General features: G+C 27.2%; 4 protein-coding genes across 4 annotated transcripts; 2 read left to right on the forward strand and 2 right to left on the reverse strand.

Moving 5' to 3' along the window:
* Positions 1-1,358: 1,358 nt before the first annotated feature.
* Positions 1,359-2,457, forward strand: LOC135138695 (uncharacterized). Its single transcript, XM_064068674.1, has 3 exons — positions 1,359-1,605; positions 1,659-1,899; positions 1,956-2,457. Exons 1-3 carry the CDS (start codon positions 1,539-1,541, stop codon positions 2,395-2,397), a joined length of 750 nt encoding a protein of 249 aa, XP_063924744.1. The 5' UTR covers positions 1,359-1,538; the 3' UTR covers positions 2,398-2,457.
* Positions 2,458-7,466: 5,009 nt separating this feature from the next.
* Positions 7,467-8,608, forward strand: LOC135138881 (uncharacterized). The gene is made up of 4 exons (XM_064068905.1): positions 7,467-7,682; positions 7,741-7,981; positions 8,032-8,168; positions 8,221-8,608. Exons 1-4 carry the CDS (start codon positions 7,619-7,621, stop codon positions 8,514-8,516), a joined length of 738 nt encoding a protein of 245 aa, XP_063924975.1. The 5' UTR covers positions 7,467-7,618; the 3' UTR covers positions 8,517-8,608.
* LOC135138882 (uncharacterized) lies at positions 8,598-9,597 on the reverse strand. Its single transcript, XM_064068906.1, has 4 exons — positions 9,487-9,597; positions 9,198-9,435; positions 9,014-9,147; positions 8,598-8,966 (listed from the first exon to the last, which is right to left on the reverse strand). The coding sequence occupies exons 1-4, from the start codon at positions 9,545-9,547 to the stop codon at positions 8,665-8,667; spliced, it is 735 nt and encodes a 244-aa protein (XP_063924976.1). The 5' UTR covers positions 9,548-9,597; the 3' UTR covers positions 8,598-8,664.
* A 7,705-nt stretch (positions 9,598-17,302) lies between these two features.
* On the reverse strand, positions 17,303-18,479 carry LOC135138829 (uncharacterized). Its single transcript, XM_064068852.1, has 4 exons — positions 18,231-18,479; positions 17,938-18,181; positions 17,750-17,883; positions 17,303-17,691 (listed from the first exon to the last, which is right to left on the reverse strand). The coding sequence occupies exons 1-4, from the start codon at positions 18,289-18,291 to the stop codon at positions 17,402-17,404; spliced, it is 729 nt and encodes a 242-aa protein (XP_063924922.1). The 5' UTR covers positions 18,292-18,479; the 3' UTR covers positions 17,303-17,401.
* Positions 18,480-27,028: the final 8,549 nt, after the last annotated feature.

Here is a 27,028-nt window from a genome sequence, read left to right on the forward strand (position 1 = left end):
TTGTTGACTTTTTGATTTCTCAAATTTTCAATTTTTTAATTTCTCAGTTTAGGGATTTTTCATTTTATTATTCAATTTTTGGATTTCACAAATTTTCATTTTTCACTTTCTGGATTTTCAATTTTTCGATTTCTTAATTTTCCGATGTTTCAATTCTACGTTTTCCAAATTTTCCCCTTTCCAATGTTACGATTTTTAAACATTTCGATTATTCAATTTTTCAATTTTTGGCTTTTCAAAATTCTCAATTTTGCGATTTTTCAATTAATTTTCCCAATTCTTGACTTTTTGTTTCGATTTACTAGGTCTTCAATTCTTCAATTTTTCAGTTTTTCAGGTTTTCGATTGATTTTTTAATTTTTCAATATTTAAAATTTTAAATTTTTCGATTTCTCGATTTTAGATTTACTGTTTTTCAGTTGTCGTTTTTCCAAATTTTCGATTTTTAAAATTTTCAAATTTGACTTTTATAAACTCTCAATTTTTCGATTTTTCAATTAATAAATGTTTTGATTTTCCCATTTCTTGACTTTCGAGGGTTTCCATTTGCCCGTTCTTCAATTCTTTAATTTTTCGATTTTTCAGGTTTTTGATTTTTCATTTTTTCGATTTTTTAAGTTTACTATTTTTCGACTTCACTTTTTGATTTTTCGATTTTTCGGTTTTTCGATATTTCAGTATTGCCATTTTTCAATATTTCGATTTTTCGACTTTTCTATTTCTGATTTCTGGATTTTTCGATGTGTCTGTCTATACCTTTTTACTTTTTCGATTTTTCAATTTTTGGAGTTTTAAATTTTAGATTTTTCAGTCTATTGATATTTTAATTTTTCAATATTGGTTAATCTTTCGATTTTTCGATTTCATGACTTTTCGATTTCTCGTTCTTTTGGATTTTTTAACCTCCCAATATTTCAATTTTTCGATTTTCCGAATTTTTAAGTTTTCTGATTTCTCGATTTTGGCCTATTTCGGTTTCTCGGTTTTTCGATTTTCAGTTCTTCGATATTTCGATTTTTAGATTTCTCGATTTTTCGAAATTTCCATCATTTTAATTTTTCATTTTTTTTTCTCACTATTAAAATCATACAGTGTATCGAAGATAACCACAAAAATTGTCCACTAAAAACATTTAAAAATTCATACAAAGTAGAACAATGTATTTCCAAAACATAGTTGTTTTTATTGCACACATTTCGCAATCACCCTATATATCTATACTAAAGTATTTATTTTTCATATCAAAAAGTTCGTAATAGTCAGAACACAAACATTTTATTTATAAATACCAAGAACAAACTTATCTTGTTGTAGTGTGTTATAACATTAATTGGCTACTATTTAGGCCAATAACAAGACAATATAACCAGTTTAATAAAAACATCAGTTAAACCCGCTCGTTTTGACTAAATTAACGCTTTAATCGCCAAACCACGTCACAATCAAGAAAACAACAAATATTTTTCTTACCAAAGTCACTCATCGATTATAAAAACACGCTACCTCAGACAGACAGTTTCGCACCACTCTTGCTAAACATGAAACCCACAATCGTGTCCGTCTGTATTTTGACAGTTCTGAGTTTCTCTTCCTGTGCGGAACTACGTAAATTTGTAATTTTAATAATTATTTTTTCACTTAAATTGGCAATTTTTAAGCACCCAGTTTCGAAAAATGCAACATCAAGCACTTGGATTTTGAAAAATGTTTGAGTGACGCCATCCACGACGCCATCAAACAATTGAAAGACCCAATTCCTGAACTGGGTTTACCCAGCATAGATCCATTTAATATGAAAAGTATAAAGTTGGACTTGGGAGATAGTACTCAGAGTTTGCAGCAGATATGGAGCAACATTACAGTTCAAGGCTTGAGCAAACCAGCAGCTACAGATGCAAGGTAACAACAAATTCTATCTGACAATTTCAAGACTATCTTTTATTTTTTTTTACTAGATGGACTTCTGGTTCTATCATCACCTTAGACCTCGATGTGAGGTACGACCACACATTAGTTTTCACCACCGACTACGAAGCCCACGGTGCAGCTCTTCTTCTGGTGGTTGACATATTTTCTAAATTTACTTGCGATTTTGTGGGCGGCGGAAACGTTAAAGTGACTTACAAAATTCAACAACCTGAAAAAAGCAGCGGTTATTTCGAACTGATTAGTACCAAGGTCGTACTTGAACCCAAGCAAGTGAAATTTATGTATCACGATTTCTTTCAAAATCAGAGTATGACAGATGCAATAAACTCGGAGATAAACAAAAATTGGAAAGCAACCTGGGACTTCGTCCATGAGTTTGTGGGTGTTTACGATCCATATTTTGGTGCTTTGCTCAGAAGTATTTTGGAAAGAGTTCCGGCTGATCAAATTTTCGATGGGTTAAGTTAGAACCGTATTTTTATGATGTGTAGGTCTTTAAAATGAATAAATTGTAAATTATTCTACTAATGGAACGTGTTAATATATTCCTTGTGGTCTTATCTATTATAATTAGGTAATAACAAGAGTTCGAAAGTTGTATCAAAAGGTACCACTACAGTTATTATTTAATTGTTAACGAAACCACCAAGTGCTGTGGCAGATATATTGCACACTTGTTGATTGAAAAAATATTACGTTTGCTTTCAGACGCCACAAGATGTTTAGAGTAGGTCGGTAATTTAAAATGTGATTGTAGAAATTAGACATCAATTTCAAGGTGTTGTTAAACAATGTTAAAAAATATTTTTGAAGTGTCTCCTCAGGATCCAATATTACAAAAAGAATCATTAGGTTCGGAATTAGCATTTGTTCCAAAGCAATTATGAATTTATACTTATGTAAAATTATTTGGATTAAATTTAGAAACACAAGCAAAGGCTCTAAATCGGGATGTCGGTTTTAAATTAGTGGAGGAATTTGAATATAGCGTTAAAAAAGTAAAAGCGAAAGTAGGACAAATTGTGAATAACAAATCTAAGAAAGTATTTGGAAGAAATCATGGTTATATTTTATTAATTATTAGCAAAGGTAGCTAAAATACTAAGAGGTTTTAGTAATGGAATTAACATAGACCCAAATCTAATTAACACCCTTAAATATGCACCCATAAAATTAATAAACGTAGAGAGGATTTTTTTGTAGACCACTTCTGACGTATGAGTTATATAAAATTTTAAAGATTTGGGTTATGAAAATTTCTACAGCTAAATTACATTGAACAATTCAATCCCCATATTTATGAAATTTTATTATTATTAATTTCCATTTGAAAAATTGAAAAATCGAAACATTGAAAAAAAAATGGAAAAACTACATTGAAAAAAGAAAAATTAAAAAACCAGAACATGAAAAACCGATGAAAAAATGAAGGAAACAAAAAACCGAAACTAAAAATTGTAAACCGAAAAACTGAAAAATTGAAACATTCAAAATTTGGGAAATCAAAACACTGAAAACTTTAAAAATGAAAACTCGAAGGGCTACATTTTGTAGAGTTCAAAAAAAACAAAAAAAAATTAAAAATGAAAGAATTGAAAAACGAAAAATTGGAAACTCGAGAAATTTTGAATAAAAAAATTGCAAAATCTAAATACCGAAAAAACAAAAAAAAATGAAAAATTGAAAAATCACAAAGCGAAAAATTGAAAAAACAAAAAAATATATAATCATAACATTGAAAAATCGAATAACTGCGAAATAAAGAAAACAGCAAACTGAAATGAAAAATTGCAAGTCGAAAAATTGAAAAATGGAAATCTCGAGAAACAGATCAAAAAATAGAAAATTTCAGAAACTGGAAACAAAAAAAAAAGCAAAAATTGAAAAATTGCGAATCGAAAATTGGAAGAAATCAAAAATTAAATAAACGAAAAATTGAAAACGTCAGAAATTTTAAATCTAAAAATTGAAAAAATTAATAAATTGAAAAAACAAAAAATCATAAAACCATACCACTAAAAAATCGAGTAACCAAAAAGTAAAAAAATAAAACACTGAAACAAAAAACTGCAAAGCGAATAATTGAAAAAAATAAAAATGAAAAATTATAAAACAAAGAAAATAACCCGAAAAGAAAAATTGCAAATCGAAAATTGGAAGAAATCAAAAATTACAGAACGGAAAAATTGAAAATTGGAGAAATTTTAAATCGAAAAATTTCAAAATTTAAAAATTGGAGGATTTAAATAAACGAAAAATTGAAAAATCGCAAAGCAAAAAATTTTAAAAATTAAAATTAAAAAAAAAACAAAAAAATAGGAAACTGAAACGAAAAATTGCAAAACGAAAAATTGAAAAATAAAAAATTGGAGAAAACTCACGAACCAAATCTAAAAATTGAAAATTTCAGAAATTGGAAAATCGAAAAACTGAAAAATATAAACCTGAAAATGAAAAAAATTGAAAATTGAAAAATCTAAGAAACAAACAAAAATTAAAAACAGAAGAAATGAAAAAATTGAAAGATATAAAAATCGAATGGGAGAAATTGAAGAAAGAAAAAAATTAGAAAATTGAAAAATCAAGATATTATAAAATCATAAGACTGAAAAATCGAATAACTGAAAATTAAAGAAAATAAAAACTGAAACGAAAAATTGCAAATAAAAAAACTGAAAACTCGACAAACTTAACCTTTGTTAAAAATTTCAAAAGATGGAAAATTCCAAAACCGAAAAATTTAAACTTGAAAATTAAAAAAATTCCAAACCGAAAAATCGAAGAAACAAAAATAGAAACATTGAAGAAATAAAAAACTGAAAAATCTAAAAATCGAGAGGGAAATAGAAAAATAGAAAAATTATAAAATCAAAACTCGAGGAGCTGTATATTGTAAAATTGAACAAACACAAAAAAAAGATTAAAAATTGAAAAATGCAAACCAAAAATTGAAAAAATTGAGATTAAAGAAACAGAAAATTATAGGATCCGTACATAAAAAAGTCGAAAAATTATAAAAAAAGAAAGAAAATAAACTGAAGGGAAAAATTATAAATCGAAAATTGAAAGAAACCAAAAATTAAAGAATCGAAAAATTAAAGAATCGAAAAATTGAAAAACGAAAAATTGAAAATTGGAGAAATTTTAAATCGAAATATTGCAAAATTTACAAATTAAAAAAAATACGTATATAGAATGATAATATTGAAAAAACGAATAACGGAAAAATAAAGAAACTAAAAAACTGAAATAAAAATTGCAAATCGAAAAACCAAAGAAATAAAAAAAAAATGAAATTTGAAGAAATCAATAAGTTGAAAAAATCTAAAAATCGAATGGGAAATAGAAAAATCGAATAACTGAAAAATAAACAAAACAAAAAACTGAAATAAAAATTACAAATCAAAAAATTGAAAATTAAAAATTGAAAAGCGGGGAAACTTCATTTAAAAACTGAAAATTTCAAAAGTTGTAAAATTTGAACACCGAAGAAACAAACAAAAGTGGAAAATTAGAAATTGAAAACCCGGAAACTTAAATCTAAAAATTGGAAATTTCAAAAGTTGTAAAACTGAAAAACCGAGAAACAAAAAAAATGAAAATTGGAGAAATAAAAAAACTTTAAAAACCTAAAAATCCAAAAATAAAAACTCGAGGAGTTGCTTATTGTAAAACTGAACAAAGAAAAAAAAAATTAAAAAAGAAAAATTGCAGGTCGAAAAATTGAAAAAACTGAAATTGAGAAAACAGAAAATTGTAAGATCTGAACATAAAATGTCGAAAAATTATAAAAACAAATAAAATAAACCGAAAGGAAAGATCGCAAATCAAAAATTGGGAGAAATTAAAAATTAAAGAAATGAAAAACGGAAAAAATTTTAAATCGAAAAATCGCAAAATCTAAAAGCTGAAAAAACAAAATAAACGAAAAGTTGGAAAATCACAAAGCAAAAAATTAAAAAAAAAATAATTGAAAACACAAAAATTATGAAAACATTACATTGAAAAATCGAAAAACTAAAAAACAAAAAAAATATAAAACTGAAACGAAAAATTGCAAATCGAGGAATTTGAAAAATTTTAAATTAAAAACTCGAGAAACTTGAATCTAAAAATTGAAAATTTCAAAAGTTGGAAAATTGAAAAACTGACAAATTTAAACTTGAATATTCGGAAAATTGCAAAAAATAAAAAATTAAAAAAATACAAAAATTGAAAAATCTAAAGATCACATGGGAAATAGAAAAATTGAAAAATTAAAAAATAAAAAATGAAAACTCCAGGAGTTCCATATTGTAAAATTGAACAGAGAAAAATGAAAAATTCAAAAATTACAAGTCGAAAAATTGAAATTGAAAAAAAGTAAAACGGAGCATTGAAAAATAGAAAAATAGTAAAAATAAAGAAAGTAAAATCAGACAGAAAAAAATATCAAAGAAATCAAAAATTAAAAAATCGAAAATTTGAAAAAAAATGAGATCGAAAAAACAAAAAATTGTAAAATCGGAACATTGAAAACTCGAAAAATCACAAAAATAAAGCAAATAAACAAAAAAGAAAAATTGTAAATCGAAAATTGTGAAATTACAGAGTCAAAAAATTGGGAAACGAAAATTGTTAATTCGAGAAATTTTAATTCGAAAAATTGCAAAATCTAAAAATTGAAGGAACAAAAAAGTAACAAATTGAAAAATCGCAAAGCGAAAAATTGAGACAACAATCGCGAAGTGACAAATTGAAAAAATTACAAAATCATAAAATTGAAAATTTCAAAAGTTGGAAAATTGAAAAACTGAAAAATTTCAACTCAAAAATCCGAAAAGCTGCAAATCGAAAAACCGAAGAAACAAAAAAAATTAAAAAGTTGAAAATTTTAAAATTCTAATGGGAAATAGCAAAATAGAAAAATTAAAAAATGAAAAATTGCAGATCGAAAAATTGAAAAAAATGTGATTGGAAAAACAAAAACAAAAATTGCAATCCGAACTTGGAAGAAATCAAAAATGATAGAATCGAAAGATTAAAAAACAAAAATTGAAAACTGGAGAAATTTTAAAACGAAAAAATGCAAAATCTAAAAATTTATGGAACAAAAAAAGTAACAAATTGAAAAATCGCAAAGCGAAAAATTGAAGAAATCAATGTGGAGAAAACAAAAAATTATAGAATCATAATATTGAAAAATGGAATAATAAAAAAATAAAAAAACAAAAATTCAGCATGCGGTTTTTCAGAAAACGAAAACCTTTCATTGAAAATGTTCAAATAAAAAACAAACCCAATACTGAAAAATTCACTGGATTGTTGTTTTGATGTTTACAACCCTCATTTAATGGATTAAATCACCCATATCATTAAATGTTCGTTACATAATACACCATTAATTATTACGCAAAACTCGTTACATGACGTCATCACCAATAAGTACGCAACTATTAATAAATCTGCGTAATTTACAACAATTTCAACCACCATAAAAATGTTATTATAGTCCAACAATTTACAATAATCACTCCACAACACCCATGAAGACTTGCTAATGACTCTATTCGTATAACAAGCGACTCCCAACAACAAACTGGCACAAGGAAACCGACGTAACTTCTCGATTTTGCGGTCATTGCTAATCTTGCTTTACCGGAGTATAAAAACAGAACCTCTCACAACCAGTCCAGTCTCCAGCATCAATATGCGGCTTAATATTGCAACCACTTTCATGTCGATGCTGCTTGTATGCAGCTGCACCAAATTACGTAATTATAACAGCTTCCGCGATTTCACTCGCACTGTCGTACTTAAAACAATTTACAGCCTCCAGTTTCAAGAAATGTAACGCCAAAGATAGTGGGTTTAACAAATGTTTGAGTGAGGCGATTCACAATGCGATTCAACAGTTGAACAAGCCCATCCCGGCGCTGGGTTTACCCAGTTTGAACCCGTTTCGACTACCCACGTTCCAGATGAGAGTTGGGAATCGGAAGGAGGGTTTAGAGCAACTGTGGAAGAATGTGACTCTTCATGGTCTGACTAAACCAACAACAACGATAGCAAAGTAGCTAATTACAACGTGGTTAGATGATGGTACCGTAAGATATTTTCTAGATGGAGTTTTGGTTCCGAAAATACGTTACAACTGGATGTAAGCTTTCCAGTGGTCCAGTTCGACTCAGACTTTGAAGCCCATGGAAGGGTGGTTTTGTTGGCAGTAGATGTAGATACGACATTTAGAATCACTTATGGTGAGTACCACAATTAATAATTTCGGGATGTACCTAAGTTTTTTATTTTTAGAAAAACCCACCTTCAAACTGACCTTTAAGATGATTGAATCTGGTCAAGGTTCTAAACATTTCAAACTCGTCAGTACTAAATTGGACATGCTACCCCAAAAGGCGACGTTTGCTTATAATTTGTTCGACAATAAAGTTCTGAATGACCAGATTAACGAAGAATCGAGTAAAAAGTTTATGGAGACTTTGGGGTACATTAGGGAAGATTTGGCCGCTTTTGAACCCTTTTTCGGGAACTTGCTTAGTGCTGTCTTGGAGAAGGTACCCATCAGTGACCTTATTGATGGTCTCAACTAAAACTACTACTTTATTGTTGTCGATTTTGTAAATTTGGTGAACATATTTACGTTGTTATCGAATGAATAAGAAAGACAAAAATTCTCAAAACATGTTTATTGTATAATTAGTAGACAGAAATAATCTGAAAATTAGAAATCACAATAACTTATATACCGTCGAAAATATCAGAAATCGCCACTTTTTCTAACAAATTTCCAAACGGTGTCCCATATAACTTTGAGTATAACCCCAAATATTTCACCTTAAGGTGGCTAAAAATACTGTCCCACTTAACATTCATCTGGGCGTTGAAATTATCAGTCAAGACGCTATTTTCAAACAAATTAGTATACTGGAACACCACTTTGTCAAGTTTAACGTCAAAATCAGTCTTGATTATTTTGTAAAACTGTCGATTTTCTTTCTGGTGCTTCTCAAGGTTGAAAGTCAACGTAAATATTGGCTTTTCTGGAAAACAAATTCATAATTTAATAACACACTTTGAAAATACTTACTATAAGTGACAACGACTTTGCCTTTCGAGTCAATCGGCAGCAACAACACGGCACCTAAGGCCTCATAGTCGGCTTCATGGCGAATTTCGGGAAAAGAGCATTCCAAATTTAAAATATCCTTGTCAAAGTCCATCCTGTGCCGGAAAAATTTAAAACGACTTGTGGGAACAAAGACACTTGTTACCTTGCTTTAACATTTGTAATTTCGGTGTGACCATAAATTCCGACGTTGCTATATTTCTGTCGAACTCCTGTGGTAGCGTTACCTATGGTTATACCCTGTGGTAACGCAAGTGGTTCCAAATTCGGCAACCCATATTCGGGTACGGGTTTATCCAACTGTTTAATAGCGTCTCGAATCGCAGAACCCAAACACTGCTCGAAATCGGGTTTTTGTTTATCACATTTTTTGAAACTTTGAGCTACGAAAATAAATCTCAAACCAGTGGTACTTGTATACGTGTGGTACTTACGCAATTTCGAAGCACTACTAACACTTAAAAAAACTAAAATACTAACTAGCACGGTTTTCATGTTGGCGAGATTGTGAGTCGCGTCTTTCCGAGCTTCGTTTAAATATATACGAACAGGTAACTAAGGCGGAGAATACGGAGGGTAAACCTGCTGGATTGAAGGTGATTATTGACATTTTTCGGCTGAATGTCGCAGGTTATTAAAGAGGGAATCCGTTTAATGGGGACTGAAAACATCAGGTCGAATTTGCATAAAGAATTGCAAGAGAACACTCGTAAAAAACACTTTAATTTATGTAACAATAAAGGCGCATTATAATTTACAAACTTGAATACTTAATGACGTGTCATTTTTTTGATTATTGCGACGCCGATTGAAACGGATTTTAAACCCAACCAGGGGTTTAATTTTTGTTGACATGTCTTAATTTCTTTTTTTGTCTACCTACGTAAGTGAACATCTGTGCATTCATGTTACCATTGACCTTATTCAGTTGAATCGCGAACGTTAATTACTATTCGATTAACAATTTTTTATAGTTAACGTCGTCGTAGGTTAGTTCTTAATGAAAAAAGCTGGATTCGAACCTGTTTGAGTGTACAGTCATAAATCATTTTAACTGACCTGCTTATTTTTTATTCCGTTTTATAAGTTAATTTCTTGATGTAAGAATTTTTGTTACGTAAGCAATTAAAGTGCTTCTTCCAGTTTAATTTTTTTCTAGTTATAATTTTTTATACGCCGCTACTAATTAAATGAAGTTGAATCATAGTCGTAAAAAAATGGAAAAATACAAGCTGAGCCACAATCGGATATTTTGACTCAAAGCTTCAAACTTAAACACTATTTGTTTTTTTTTTAATACATCTATATAAGTATTTTGTATTTCTACATACCAATCTAATCTTAAAAGTAAATATGCTTAGCGAAGTTAAAAGTGTTATAAATACACAGGATGTTCCATTTGAGAAAATAAGAACACATTATGCAATTTTCGGAATTTAACTAAAGAAATTTTCTTATAAACTATTTAGACCTCGATTTATCGATATTTAGACGTTATTTAAATTTTAAATTTTACATGTTTTCAGTTTTTAATTCTTGTTTTCTCGATGTTTCAAATTTTCAATTTTTTGATGTCCAAATTTTTCCATTTCTCAATTCGATTTTTGAATTTTTCGATATTTTATTTTTCGATTTTTTAAATTCTACATTCTTCGATTTCCCGACTCGGTTTTGGATTGTTTAATTTTTCAATTTTTCGGTCTTTAAGTGATTCGATTTTCGATTTTTCAAATTCCAGCGTTTCTAAATTCATGATTTTACAATTTTTCGCTTTTTGATTGTCACATTTTTGGAGTTTTCGACTTTTCAATTTTTAATTTTTCATGTTTTTCAACTTTTCGATTTTTCAATTTTTCGATGTTTCAGTTTTGGGATTTTTCAGTTTTTCAATCTTTCAAGTTTTCTTAGATTTTTCAATTTTTTGATATTTCAGGTTTTGGATTTTTCAATATTTCGGTTCTTCAATTTTTTTATTTTTCAATTACTTTATTTTTTAATATTTCCTTTCTCGATTTTTAAATTTTAGACTTTTGAATTTTTCAATTGTTCGATTTTTTGTTCTCGCGATTTCTCGATTTTTCAATTTTTCAATACTATATTTTTTCTAATTTTAAATTTTACATTTTTAGATTTCTGGCTTTTTAAATTTTTTACTTTTTAAATTTTCAGTTTTTCAGTTTTCCGACTTTTCTATGTTTCAACTTGTCGATTTTCTTTTTAAATTTTCAGTTGTTCAGTTTTCCGACTTTTCGATGTTTCAACTTGTCGATTTCTCGATTTTTGAATTTTTCAATTCTTCAATTTTTGGAAATTTTAATTTTTCGATTTTTTAAATACTAGATTTTTCGATTTCTCGAAAGTTAAATGCTTCTTGAATTTTAAATTTCTTGAATTTTCGACTCTCGATTTCACGGTGTTTAAATTTTTTGAGTTTTCGGCTTTTCGATTCTTCAGTTTTGTAATTTTTCAGTTTGTCGCTTATTCAATTTTTCTATTTTTAAATTTAAAATGTTAGAGATTTCCTTTTTTCGTTTTTGAGTTTTCAGTTTTTCGATTTTCAATTTGTTCGTTTTAATTTTTTAATTTTTCGATTTGACGATTTTGTGATGTTTTGATTTTCAAATTTTGCAATTTTTTATTGTTTCGATTTTTCAGTGTTTCGATTTTTCACTTTTTCGATTTCATAACTTTTTGAGATTTCGGTTGTGGAATTTTTCAGTCTATCGATTTTTCAGATTGTTGCTTCTTGAATTTTTCGATTTTTAAATTTAAAATTTTCGATGTCCCGTTTTCTTGGTTTTTTGATTTTTTAGTTTTTCGCTCTTTAATTTCTCGTTTTTGAATTTTTAATTTTTGTAAAATTACAATTTTTCTAGTTTTAAATTTTACATTTTTAAATTTCTCGCTTTTTCAGTTTCAGTCGTTCAATTTTTCGATTTCTCGATTTATCCAGATTTCGATGTTATATGAATTTTAAATTTTTCAATTTTTAATTTTCTGTTTTTTTGTGCTATTTTGATGTTCCTATTTTGCGATTTCTTCAATTTTAGATTTTTAGACCTTTCAATTTTTTGATTTCTCGATTTTTGAACGTTTAATTTTTTAATTTTTGGAAATTTTAATTTTTCGAATTTTTGAGTTGTATTGAATTTAAAATTTTTCGATTTTTGGACATCTCGACTTTTCGATTTCCTGGTTTTTGGATTTTTCAAGTGTTCGGCTTTTCGATTTTTCAATTTTGTAATTTTTTCATGTTCCGATTCTTCGATTTTTCGACTTCATAACTTTTCGAGATTTGGATTGTGGAATTTTTTAATATCACAATTTTTCAGTTAGTCGTTTCTTCAATTTTCTGATTTTTTAAATTTTGAAAATTATATATCCCGTTTTTTTGGTTTTTTGAGTTTTTAGTTTTTCGCTTTTTAATACCTCTCGCTCTCTCTCTAATTTTTCTAGTTTTAAATTTTACAATTTTAAATTTCTCGCTTTTTCAATTTTGCAGTTTTTAAATTTTCAGCCGTTCAAGTTTTCGATTTCTCGATTTATCCAGACTTCGATGTTATTTGAATTTTAAATTTTTCAATTTTTAATTTTCTGTTTTTTTGTGCTAGGTATTTCGATGTCTCGATTTTTGGATTTTTCGATTTCTCGACTTCTCAATATTTTGATGTTCCTATTTTTCCATTTCTTGGATTTTAGATTTTTACACTTTTCAGCTTTTCGACTTTTCAAGTTTCCGACTTTTCGATGTTTCAATTTTTTGATTTCTCGATTTTTGAATGTTTCAATTTTTTTATTTTTTATGAATTTCAATTTTTCGAATTTTTGAATTGTGGTTTTTTGGATTTCTCGATTTATCGATTTCTCGATTTATCGATACTTCAACGTTTCTTGAATTTAAAATTTTTCGATTTTTGGAGTGTTCGGCTTTTCGATTTTTCAATTTTGCAATTTTTTCATGTTTCGATTCTTCGATTTTTCGATTTCATGATTTTTGGAAATTTGGATTGTGGAATTTTTTAATTTTTCGATTTGTCATTTTGTTACTTCTTTAATTTTTCTATTTTTTTAATTTTAAAATTTTTGAGATATTGTTTTTTCGTTTTTTAATATTTCAATTTTTTGATTTTTCAGGTTTCTGCTTTCTCTATTTTTCAACATTCAATTTTAGGAATTTTTCAAATTTTAAGAAATCTTTCAATTTCCGTATTTTTCAATTTTTCGATATTTTAATTTTCCGTTTTTCCATGTTTTGATTCTTTGATTTCTCGGTTTTTCCATTTTTCGACTTTCGGCTGTTTCGATTTTTCGGTTTTCCAATTTTTTGACATTTCAGATTTTGGGATTTTTCAACTTCTCAATATTTCAGGTTTTCGATTGTTCGATTTTTCCATTTTTTAAATGGATTTTTCGATAACCTATTTTTTTGATTTTCCAGTTTTAGGATTTTTTAAATTTTGGCATTTTTCGGTTTTTAAATTTTCTATTTACCGATTTTTCAGTTTTTCGAGTTTACGTTTAAAATTGATTGATGTTTCGAATTTTTTATTTATTGACATCTCAGGTTTCCGTCTTCTCCATTTTTTTTGATTTTTCAATTCTTCGATTTTCGATTTTTAACGTCTTGGTTATATTTTTCAATTTTTCGATATTTTAATTTTTCGATTTTTTAAATTTTTAATTTTTCGATTTTTTTGATGCTTCAGTTTGTATTTTACGCCACTGGTTTCTACTTAATATTGAATATCAGAATATATTCTGATTTTTTCCACAATTTTTGAAATTTAATTAAATAGATTTTCTTTCGATCACCAGAAAAGATCATTTTGTCAAGTTTTGGATTTTTCAGTTATTGAATTTTTTTATAAATATTTCAATTTTTCCATGTTTCAATTTCTCGACTTTCCGATTTCCCGGTTTTTAGATTTTTCGAGTTTTCGGTTTTCGATTTTTCAGTTTTGCAATTTTTCGACGTTTCGATTTTTCAACTTTTCGATTTTATAACTTTTCGAGATATCGGTTGTGGAATTTTTCAATCTATCGATTTTTCAGTTTGTTGCTTCAATTTTTCGATGTTTTAAATTTAAAATTGTCAATATCCCGTTTTTTTGTTTTTTTTTTAAGTTTTTAGTTTTTCGCTTTTTAATTTCTCGTTTTTCAATTTTTAAAATTTTTTAATATTTCAATTTTTCCAATTTTAAATTTTACATTTTTAGATTTCCCGATTTATCCAGATTTCGATGTTATTTGAATTTTAAATTTTTCAATTCTTAATTTTTTTATTTTTTTTTGTGCTAGGTTTCTAGGTATTTCGATCTGTTGATTTTTCGATTTTTCGATGTCTAGATTTCTCAATTATTCGATTTCTTGGTTTTTAAAATTTTAGACTTTTCAGCTTTTCAATTTTTCAATTTTCCGACTTTTCGATGTTTCAATTTTTTGGTTTCTAGATTTTTGAATGTTTCAATTTTTAAATATTCGGAAATTTTAATTTTTCGAATTTTTGAATTGTAGATTTTTCGATTTCTAGATTTATCGATACTTCAATGTTTCCTCCATTTAACATTTTTCGATTTTTCAACATCTCAACTGTTTGATTTACCGGTTTTTAGATTTTTCAAGTGCTCAGATTTTCGATTTTTCAATTTTGCAATTTTTTCATGTTTCGATTCTTCGATTTTTCGATTTCATAACTTTTTGGGGATTTGGATTGTGGATTTTTTTAATTCCTCGATTTTTCAGTTTGTTGCTTCTTCAATTATTTGATTTTTATATTTTAAAATTTTCTTGATATTGTTTTTTCGTTTTTTCATCTTTTAGTTTTTCGATTTTCAATTTCTCCTGTTTCAGTTTTTCAATTTTTCGAGTTTGTCATGTTTTGGTTTTCCAGTTTATTAATTTTTTAATATTTCAACCTTTCGACTTTTCGAATTTTCCGGTTTCTGTTTTCTTTATCAACATTCAATTTTAGAAATTTTTCAAATTTTATGGAATCTTTCAATTTCCGTATTTTTCAGTTGTTAGATATTTTAATTTTCCGTTTTTCCATGTTTTAATTTTTTGATTTCTTGGTTTTTCCATTTTTCGACTTTTGGCCGTTTCGATTTTTCTATTTTCCGATTTATCGGCATTTCAATTCTTGGGGATTTTCAACTTCTAAATATTTCAGCTTTTCGATTCTTCCATTTTACCATTTTTTAAATAGATTTTTCGATTACCTTTTTTTTTGATTTTTCAGTTTCTGGGTTTTTGACATTTTGCCATTTTTCGACTTTTAAATTTTCTGTTTATCGATTTTTCAATTCTTCCAGTTTACGTTTAGGATTGTTTGACTTTTCGATATTTCACTTTCTCGGTTTCTCAGGTTTCTTCTGCCTTTTTTTGATTTTTCAATTATTCGATTCTTCTCAACTTTTTAACATCTTGATTATGGGAATTTTTCGATTTCCGTGTTTTTCAATTTTTCAATTTTTTAATTTTCCGTTTTTCCACGGTTTGATTCTTTGATTTCTCGGTTTTTCTATTTCTCGACTTTCGACTCTTCCGATTTTTCGATTTTTTTGTTTCAATTTTTCCTTTTTTTATTTTCCAATTTTTCGACATTTCAGTTTTTGGGATTTTTCAACTTCTCCATATTTCAGCTTTTCGATTCTTCCATTTCTCCATTTTTTAAATGGATTGTTCGATTACCTATTTTTTTGATTTTTCAGTTTTTTTGATGTTTTAAATTTTGACATGTTTTGATTTTTAAATTTTCTATTTATCGATTTTTCAGTTTTTCGAGTTTACGTTTAAAATTGATTGATGTTTCGAATTTTTGATTTCTCGACATCTCAGGTTTCCGTCTTCTCCCTTTTTTTTTTATTTTTTGATTCTTCCATTTTCGATTTCTTTATTTTTTAGGTTTCCGGTCTCTCAACTTATTAACATCTTGATTATGGAAATTTTTCATCTTCTGTATTTTTCAATTTTTCGATTTTTTAAATTTTTTACTTTTCGATATTTTTGATGATTCAGTTTAGATTTTGGACTTTTCAGATTTCGATTTATCAGTTTTTCTATTTTTCGATTTCGAGTTGGGGTAAGTGTAGTTATTTACGCCACTGGTTCCTACTTAATGGAGATTATCAGAATATTTTCGGATTTTTTTCCACAATTTTTGAAATTTAAGTAAATAAATTTTCTTTCGATCACCAGAATTAGTTCATTTTGTCAATTTTTGGATTTTAAGTTTTTGATTTTTTAATATATCCATTTTTCGATGTTTCGATTTCTTGATGGTTCATTTTCCCGATTTTTGGGCTTTTAAATTTTTCGATTTTTCAAATTTTTTGGCTTTTCAAGTTTAGGCTAATTCGATTTCTTTTTTTTCGATTTTTCGACTTCTCGATGTTTCAATTTTTCCGTTTTTCAATATTTCGATTTTTCGACTATTCGATTGTTCAATTTCTGATTTTTCGTTTTTTAATTTTACGACTCTTCGATTTATTGATATTTTAGATTTCAGATTTTTCAACTTTTCAATTTTTAATTTATTCAGTTTGGGCTAGTTCTTTTTCTCTTTTTTTCGATTATTCGACTTCTCGATGTTCCAATTTTTCTGGTTTCCGATGTTTTAAATTTTCGATTTCTCGCTTTTTCGATTTTTTGACTTTTGGGTTTGTCGAGTTTCCGATGTTTAATTTTCCAAGTTTTCAATTTTTAATACTTCGATTTTTCAATTCTTGGCTAATTCGATTTTTCGACTTTTCGGTTTCTCAATATTTCAAATATTCGATTTTTCGGTTTTCAAATTTTTCGACATTTCAGTTTTGGGATTTTTCAGCTTGATAATTCTTCCATTTTTCGAGTTTTAAATGAATTTCTCGATTTTTTATTTTTCTAATTTTCAGTTTTTCGATTTTCAGTTTATCGTTTTTTCAATCAGAATATATTCCGATTTTGTTTTCGATAATTTTCGAAATCTAACTACAGTCATTTTCTTATAATTTTTGATCTACAGAAGGTTTTGGATTAAAAAAAATATATATTTTTTTTAAATGTTGCACCGCCAGAATTGAATTTTTGCCAACTTTGTCACAATCAAAATCTTTCAAAATTTTTCGTCAAAATGAAAAAAAAATTAAACAAAAATTCTAAAAAATGCAGTTAAATGCAAGAAAATTTCAAATCAGAAGCTAGCAACAACATTGAAATATTGGAAATACATAAATATAGAACCGTTTTTGGAAAAAATCAAACTTCAACACAAAATTCTTACATACTTATTATTTGAAGAAATTAAGCAAAACTAAAAGTACTCATACAATACATTTATAAGCTGAAGTTGTTTAAATCAATACAAATCACTTAACCAAAAATCTCAGAAACTGGAACTCTCTCTAAAAAGTTGTTAAAAAATGTACCGAAAAACGGTGCAAAGACCTTTTCTTTATATTTCAACCGGGTAAAAATTTGTAGCCATTTTTTAGACATGGCCTCATTCAGTGCATCGTTAAGACGCTGATCGTCGAACAACTTCTCAAAGTGGAAAGCCAGACTTCGAGGTTGCATGTCTATGTCACTGTTGACTACTTTGTAGTATTTCGTTTCTCTCATAAATTCTTCCAACATGAAGGTGAATGTGTACGTAGGCAGATCTAAAATATCACGAAATGAACAGCTGTAGTTTATGAATCCGCCTTGATTTTTACTAACCCCAAGTTATAACCACTGGTGTCATAATATCCACAGGTAAAAGAAATACTCTCCCTTGTGCTATGTATTCACCCCGGTAAAGCAGCTGGTGGTAAGTTACTTTAAGAGTTAAAACGTTTTTTCCAAAGTCCATGCTGTAAAAAAATTTTTATTGTCATATAAAGTGTAATCACGACTTGAAATGTTACCTTGCTGTGGTGTTTATTGGGTTTGAGAAACCTGTCGCCGTAAATTTGGTAAATTCTTGTCTTAGACCATCAGTACTATTTCCAAATGCGACTTTGCAGTTGTGTGGGAATTCAAGATGGGCCAAATTTGGAAGACCATAGTCTTCTAAAGGTTTGTCCAGTTGTGTGAAAGCATCGTTGATAGCTAGACTCAAGCACTGGTTAAAATCGCGTTCTTTTCTACTACATTTTCGAAAACTAGAAGCTTTAAAAATTATTTTGTAGAAAAAGTTTTTCACTTGGTAGGTACTCACGAAGTGAAATCCCCTCACATAGAGTCACTAAAACCACCACATACAACACAAAACTTTTCATTGTGGGTTTCAGGTGGTACTAAATGCAGCTTCTTTTCTTCGTATATTTATATACAAAGTTATCAAAGTGGGCTTTTATTGTAAACCTGATTCTGCAAGGTTATTGCCGTCTTGGTTTTTATTATGTTCCCATGAAAAATAAAGGGTTTAAGTATGTTTGAATAACTCCAGGTAGATGTAACTAAATGAGATAAAATGTTGGCTCATTTAAACCCGACAGGCTTAATAACCGAGTGTTTATTAGTCCTACCGTAAAAGACCCGATTTTATGTGCATCTTAAATCAAGTACTTATTCAAATTTTTGTGTTTTATTTTCTTTTATTCTTCCTTTTTTATGTTGACATTTCTGTTAAATCGAATACGAAAAACTAAAAATCGTGAATGTAATAGGATACATAAAATTTAAATTACGTTGATTGCATATTGCATTCTACAACTTTTCATATAAGAAAATTGCTATTATTTAGTAGCAATGGAATGACCTCATTTCCAAATTTTGCAATAGTGAATGTTATTTAAATTTTATAAAATAAGATACTCTACTTGTGGTTTATGAACGGTGTCGTGTTTTTAGCCTAGGCATCTAGATTTTTGGAAAAAAAAATCAAAATTGCTTAACTGCACCCTATACTGTATAATTTAATTTAAAAAATTTATCTGCTCGTGCCACAATTTTGTCGAATAAATGTTGTTTAAATGTTGTTTAAATGTTAAAAAAAACTTGTGGTTTATGAATCCGTCTTGAATTGTTCTGTTAGACATCGAGATCTTTTGAAAAAAAAAAAGTTTTGATTTTCCGGCTTTCTGATTTTTAGATTTCTCGATTTTCAACTTGCATTTTTTCAGTTTTTTGATTCTTCAGTTTTTCAATGTTTTAATTTCTCAATGTTTCAATTACCTGATTTTTTTAGTTTTCGATTACCCAATTTTTCAATTCTTCAATTTCTCGATTTTTCAAATTTTTGATTACTCGAGTTTTTATTTTTCAATTTCTCGCTTCTTCAATTTTTCAGTAATCAAATTTTGACGTTTTTAAATTTTTCTATTTTTCGAAATTTTGATTTTTCAATTCTTCGATTTTTAATTTTTTAATTTTCAAATTTTTAAATATATTTTTGGTTTTTCAATTTTTTGAAGTTTCGATTTCTGGATCTTTCGATTTTTCGACTTTCCGGTTTTTAAATTTTGCAATTTTTCGGTTTTTTAATTTTTAGATGTTTCAATTGTTCAATTTTTCAATTTTTCGATTTCAAAATTTCTATTTTTGTCTGCCCAATTTTCCGATATAGCAGTTTTAGAATTTTTAAATTTTTAGATTTTTCAATTCTCGGCGTTTCTAAATTTTCGATTTTACGATTTTTCGACTTTTCGAATTTTTGAGTTTCCTATTTATCGATTTTTCGACTTTCGGTTTTTTCAGTTTTTCAATTATTCAATTAATCGATTTTTCAAGATTTGACTTCCCGATTTTGCAATTTTTCGATGTTTCAGTTTTGGGATTTTCAGTATTTGGGTTTTTCAATTTTTCGATTTTTCAATTTTCGATTTTGTAATTTTAGATTTTTCGATTTTTTTATACTTGAATTTTTTGATGTTTAGATTTCTCAATTTTTCAATGTCTTATCAATGTTTTAATTTTACTAATTTTAAATTTTACATTTTTCGACTTCCCGATTTTAGATTTTTCGCTTTTTCAGTTTCTCAGTTTTTCGATTTTTCATATTTTTGATTTCTCTATAAATAGAGAAATCAAAAATTCAAATAACATCGAAATCTCGTTAAAACGAGATTTCGATGTTATTTGAATTTAAAATTCAAATTTCAACTTTTTAATTTTTCGATTTCTCGATTTTTGGATATTTTAATTTTTCGATTTCTCTATTTTCATGTTTTAATTTTTCGATTTTTTAAATTCTAAATTTTTTGATTTTTCCGTGTTTCAGTTTTTCAGTTCTTTGAACATTGAAAACTTATTAAATTTTTACAATTCTCGACCTTTCGATTTTTAGATTTCTCGGTTTTAAATTTTTCAGTTTTTTAATTTCTCAATCTTTCAATTTTTTGATTTGTCGAGATTTCGAGCTTTTTTGAATTACAAATTTTTCGATTTTGCGTCTTCTTTACTTTTCTATTGCTCGATTTTTCAAGTTTTCGAGGTTTTATTCGATTTATCGGATTTTAGAGTTTTCGACTTTTCGATTTTCAAATATTCAGTTGTGGAACTTTTTAATTTCCAGATTTATCAATTTTTCGATTTTTCAGTTTTTCAATTTTTCAATTTTTCGATTTTTCGTTTCATCCAAATTTCGATGAATTTGAATTAAAAACTTCCCAGTTTTTGATTTTTTGATTTTGTTGAGTTATTTCGATTTTTCAATGTTTCGATTTTTTGATTTCTCAATTTTTCAAATTTTCGATTCAATTTCTGTATTTTAATTTTTCGATTTTTAAAATACAGTTTTTTGAATTCTTGATTTCTTGTGATTTCAGTAATCATTTTTCGAATTTTTGAAAACTAAAATTTCTCGATCTTTAGATGTTCCGACTTGTCGGTTTTTGATTTTCGGGTTTTTCGATTTCTCGACTTTTCGATTTCTCGATTTCTGATATATTTCAATTTTTCAATTTTTCCATTTTTCGATTTTTCGATTTTAGACTTTTTGACATTTGGAATTTTCAATTTTTCGATTTTTCGATTTTTTAATTTTTCGTTTCTTCAATTTTTGGATATTTTAATCTTACGATTTACCAATTTTTCAATTTTTCTCTTTTTAAATTTTTCGATTTTTTAGTTTTTGGATTTTCAGTTTTTGAATTGTTCAATTTTTCAATTTCTCGGTTAATTGAAATTTCGATATATTTAAATTTAAAATTTTTCAGTTTAGTAATTTTTAATTTTTCAATTTTTTTTATGTATTCCGATTTTTCAATGTTTCGATTTTTGGATTTCTCGATTTTTTAAATTTCCGATAAAATTTTTGTACCTATATTTTAATTTCTCGATTTTTTAAGTTCCAGATTTTTTGATTTCTCGATTTCTTGTAATTTGTTTTTCATTCTTCGATTTTTTGAATACTGAAGTTTCTCAATCTTTAGATTTTTCGACTTCTCGGTTTTAGATTTTCAGATGTCTCGATTTCTCGATATTTCAATTTTTCGATTTCTCTATCTTTAGATTTTTCAACTTTTGGGATTTTTTATTTTTCGATTAATTTTTCGATTTTTTAATTTTTGGATATTTTAATTTTTCGATTTCTCAATTTTGCAATTTTCCGATTTGTCGATTAATCGAGATTTCGATGTTTTTTTATTTACAATTTTTCGATTTTTTTGTCTCGACTTAGAGTAGCAGTTCACGACTTTTCAATTTTTCATTTCTTCAATTTTTCGCTTCTTCAATCTTTTTGATTTTCCGAGGTTTCAATTTTTCGATTTCTCAACTCTTCATTTACCGATTTTCCGATTTTTCAGTTTTTCAGTTCTTCACTTTTCAGATTTTCAAATTTTTCGACTTTACAATTTCTCAATTTTTCATTTTTCGATTTTTCAGTTTTCGGAAATTTCTGTTTTTCGGTTCTTCAATTTTTCGATGTTTCAGTTTTAAGAATTTTCAATAGTTCGGTTATAAAATTTTTCGATTTTTCTAATTTAAAATTTTTTTTATCAATTTCTCGATGTCTTGATTTTTCAGTTTTTCGATTTTTTAATAATCATTACATTTTTCGGATTTTTAAATATGTATTACGTTTTTCAATTTTTTGAAATTTTGATTTCCCGATCTTTCGAAAAATCTAGAACCGAAAAATTGAAAAATAAATTTTTCGGTTCTAGATTTTTCGGTTTTTCTATTTTTCAATTTGTCGATTTTTCGATAGAGCAATTCACGATTTTTCAATATTTCGGTTATTTTGCTTCTTCAGTTTTTCAATTAATCAAGTTTTGACGTTTCTAAATTTTTCGATTTCTCGATATTTTGAATTTGCAGTCGTTTGATTTTTTAATTTTTTAATTTTTTTAATTTCTAATTCAGGTTTTCAATTTTTTGAAGTTTCGATTTCTCGATCTTTCGATTTTTCAACTTTCCGGGTTTTAAATTTTATAATTTTTCGGTTTCTCAATAGGTATATGAGATTTTTCAAATGTTCGATTTTTAAATTTTTCGATTACTCCATTTTGATTTTTGATTTCTCAATTTCCCGATGTAGCAGTTTTACAATTTTTAAATTTTTCGATTTTGTGACTTTCCTATTTCTCGATTTTTCGACTTTTGTTTTTTTTCAGTTCTTCAATTTTTCCATTTTAGGTTTTTCAATTTTTCAATTTTTCGAGTTTTTCGAATTTTCGATTTCTCAATTTTTCGATGTTTCAGTTTTGGGATTTTTCAATCCTTCAGTTTTTCTTAAATTCTTCAGTTTTTTGATTTACCGACTTTTCTATATTCCATTTTTGAGATTTTTCAGTATTTGGGTTCTCCAAATTTTCGATTTTTCGATTTTTCAATTTCTCTATTTTTCAATTTTTTTACCTTTTCGGTTTTTCAATTTTCGACTTTTTTATTTTAGAGTTACCGATTTTTTAATTGTTGGATTTTTTGATGTTTCGATTATTCGATTTTTCAATTTTTCAATATTTAATTTTTCAATTTTTGGGCTATTTCGATTTCTCGATTTTTCGATTTCTCGATTTTTGGATATTCTAAATTTTCGATTTTCTCAGTTCTAGATTTTTTGATTTTTCGGTATTTCAGTTTTTTCTTTGAATTTTTGAAAACTTATTAAATTTGTACATTTCTCGGTTTTATATTTTTCGGTTTTTCAATTTCTCAATCTTTCAATTTTTTCATTTGTCGAGATTTCGAGGTTTTTAGAATTATAAAATTTTCGATTTTGGGTCATCCTGACTTTTCTATTGGTCGATTTCTCGGTTTCTTGATATTTCGATTTCTCTATGTTTAAATTTTTCGTTTTCGTTGTTTCGATTATACGATTTATCGGATTTTAGATTTTTCGGCTTTCGATTTTTCGATTTTTCAAATATTCAGTTGTGGAATTATTCAATTTCCCGAATTATCAATTTTTCTATTTTTCGATTTTTCGTATCAGGAACTTTTCAGGAAACTTATTAAATTTGTACATTTCTCGGTTTTATATTTTTCCGTTTCTCAATTTCTCAATCTTTCAGTTTTTCTATTTGTCGAAATTTCGAGTTTTTTTGAATTACAAATTTCTCGATTTTGCGTCATCTCGACTTTTTCATTGCTCGATTTCTCGGTTTCTTGATCTTTTGATGTTTCGATTTTTCTATGTATAAATTTTTCAAGTTTTCGATGTTTCGATTATACGACTTATCGGATTTTAGATTTTTCGACTTTTCGGTTTTCCGATGTTTCGATTTTTCAAATATTCAGTTGTGGAATTTTTCAATTTTCGGATTTATCAATTTTTCTATTTTTCGATTTTTCGACTTCTTATTTTACTAGATTTTTCAGTTTTTCGATTTTCAATTTTTCGTACCAGCAAATTTTCAGGTTTTCCGACATTTCGATTTCTCAAATTTCCACTTTTTCGTTTCCTCAATTTTTCCATGTTGGATTTTTCAATTTTTCTCAGTTTTCAATTTTTCGATTTACCCAGATTGTAGTTTTTCGATATTTTAGTTATGGGATTTTTCAGTATTTCGGTTCTTGAATTTTTTTATTTTTTTGTCTTTTCGATTTCTCTACTTTTTAATTTTTTGCGTTTTCGATTTCTCAATTTATCGATTTTTCAATATTTTATTTTTTATGAATTTTAAATTTTACTCCTACATTTTTTGACTTCTCGGTTTTAGATTTTTCGCTTGTTAAATTTTTAGACTTTTCAATATTTCGATTTCTCTGTTAATCGAAATTTAGACGAATTTTAATTTAAAACTTTCTAGAATTTTCAATGTTTCGATTTTTTGATTTCTAGATTTTTGAAATTTTGGATTCGATTTTTGTATACTTATTTTAATTTTTCGATTTCTAAATTCAAGGTTTTTGATTTCTCGATTTCTTGTGATTCCGGTTTTTCTTTTTTTGAATTTTTGAATACTGAAGTTTCTCGATTCCTGATATTTCAGTTTTTCAATTTTTCGTATTTTCGATTTCTAGATTTTTTAATTTTTCATTTCTTCAATTTTTGGATATCTTAGTTTTACGATTTCTCAATTTTTCAATTTTTCAGTTTTTCCATTTTTGAGTTTTCGATTTTCAATTTTTCGATTGTTCAATTTTTCAATTTCTCGGTTAATCGAAATTTCGATTAAAATTTGAATTTAAAATTTTTCAGTTTTTCAATTTTTTCGAGGTGTTTTGATTTTTCATAGTTTCGAATTTTGATTTCTCGATTTTTCATATTTTCGATTCAATTTTTGTATATTTTAATTTTTCGATTTTTAGATTCCAGATTTTTTGATTTCTAAATTTCTTGCAATTTCAGTTTTTCATTCATCGAAGTTTTGAATACTGAAGTTTTTCGATCTTTAGATTTTTCGATTTCTCGGTTTTAGTTTTTCGGGTTTTTCGATTTCTCGATGTTTCAATTTTTCGATTTCTAGATTTTTACATTTTGCGACTTTTCGATTTTTCAATTTTTGGATATTTTAATTTTCCCACTTCTCAATTTTGTAATTTTCCGATTTATCGATTTATCAAGATTTCGATGTTTTTTTATTTAAAATTTTTCGATTTTTTTGTCCTCTCGGCTTTTCGGTTTTTTGATTTCTCCATTTTTTAATTTTTTGCTTTTTCCATTTCTCGATTTTTCAATTTTTCAATATTTTAATTTTTATAATTTTTTAATTTTACATTTTTCGACTTCTCGGTTTTAAGTTTTTGCTTTTTCAATTTTTCGGTTTTTAATTTATTGATTTTGCAATTTTTCAATTGTTTAATTTTTTATTGATTTATTGAGATTTCGATGTATTTGAATTTAAAATTTTTCAGTTTTTGAATTTTTAATGTTTTTTAAGCTATTGCGATTTTTCGATTTCTCTATTTTTCAAAATTTCGATTCTTCAATTTTTGGATACTTCAATTTTTCAATTTTTTTTAATAATCTCGATTTTTGTAGATTTTTCGATATTTCAGTTTTCGATTCTTCGAATTCTTGAATGCTTATTAAATTTTTAAATTTTTTAAGGTCAGATCTCACAAATTTTTTTTCGATTTTTCGATTATCGATTTATCGAGATTTCGATGTTTTTAAATTTTAAGTTTTTCGATTTTTCGTGTTCTTGACTTTTCGAGTTCTTGGTTTCTCGATCTTTTCATGTTTCGATTTCTGTGTTTCAATTTTTACTTCCCGAGCGTAAGCAAAGGAAGTATTGTAATCGAGTCCGTCGGCCGACTCTCTACTTTTACGTTTTCTCGATCTTTCATGAGCCCTAGAAGACGAAGAAATAGGTCTCCCATTTCCGTCTGTCTGTCCGTCTGTCCGTCTGTCCGTCTGTCCGTCTGTCCGTCCGTCTGTCCGTCTGTCCGTCCGTCCGTCTGTCCGTCTGTCCGTCTGTCCGTCTGTCCGTCTGTCCGTCTGTTGTCCCGGATTTTTATTAGACCGATAATCTCCGAAAGTACTCGACCGATTGTTGTGAAATTTTGTACTTATATTAAGAATATCATGTAGATGGTAAAACGCTAACCAAAATTTGTCTAATCATCCCCACCACTAATGCGATGACGTCACTTCAAAATTGTACATAGTAAATGGGTTTTCAATTGTATAAAATAACATAGTCCTACACATGTAGTTTACAACTCTGAATCGATTTTTCACCCGAAACCTCCAGATTTTTGGAAAAAAAATCAAAATTATAAAACAATATTTTGAAATTTAATTTTTAATCTGCTAACCAGAATGCTTTGAAATGTTGCAGATGTTTTAAGGCTATAAAGAGCATCATAAATCTTTAGTCAAAAAATATTTGCTTATCCCCTCCAAAAACTTGATGACGTCAGCTCAAAAGTTTGTGGAATAAATCATATCTAAAATGTACAAAATATGATGAGTCTGTACTTGTGATCTATCACTCCATTCATATTTTTTGGATTTGCATATACAGGGTGACTCAAAAAAATTAATGTGAATGGGTAAATATATTTTATTGATTTAATCAGGAACTACAAAACCGAATGCTCTGAAATCTTGCAGATGTTTTAAGGCTATAAAGAGCATCATAAATCTTTAGTCAAAAAATATTTGCTTATCCCCTCCAAAAACTTGATGACGTCAGCTCAAAAGTTTGTGGAATAAATCATATCTAAAATGTACAAAATATGATGAGTCTGTACTTGTGATCTATCACTCCATTCATATTTTTTGGATTTGCATATACAGGGTGACTCAAAAAAATTAATGAATGCGCAAAATTTATTTTACTGATTTACTCATTAACTACAAAACCGAATGCTTCGAAATGTTGAAATTTTTTATCAAAATGTGTTTGGTCGTCCCTCCTAAAAAATTTATGACGTCACCACAAAATTTTGCCGAATAAATCCTATCTAAAATGCACAAAATATGGTGAGTCTCTTCTTGTGATTTATCATTCCATTCAAATTTTTTCGATTTGCATATACAGGGTGACTGAAAAAAATTAATGAATACGTCAATTTATTTTATTGATTTAATCAGGAATTACATAATCGAATGCTTCGAAATCTTGGAGATGTTTTAAAGTTACCATAAGCATGGTAATTTTTTATCAAAATGTATTT

This window comes from Zophobas morio, unplaced genomic scaffold, assembly GCF_036711695.1.
Source record: "Zophobas morio isolate AGI-343-1 ecotype UQ-CSIRO unplaced genomic scaffold, CSIRO_AGI_Zmor_V1 ptg000030l, whole genome shotgun sequence".
In the NCBI taxonomy this organism is placed as follows: domain Eukaryota; kingdom Metazoa; phylum Arthropoda; class Insecta; order Coleoptera; family Tenebrionidae; genus Zophobas; species Zophobas morio.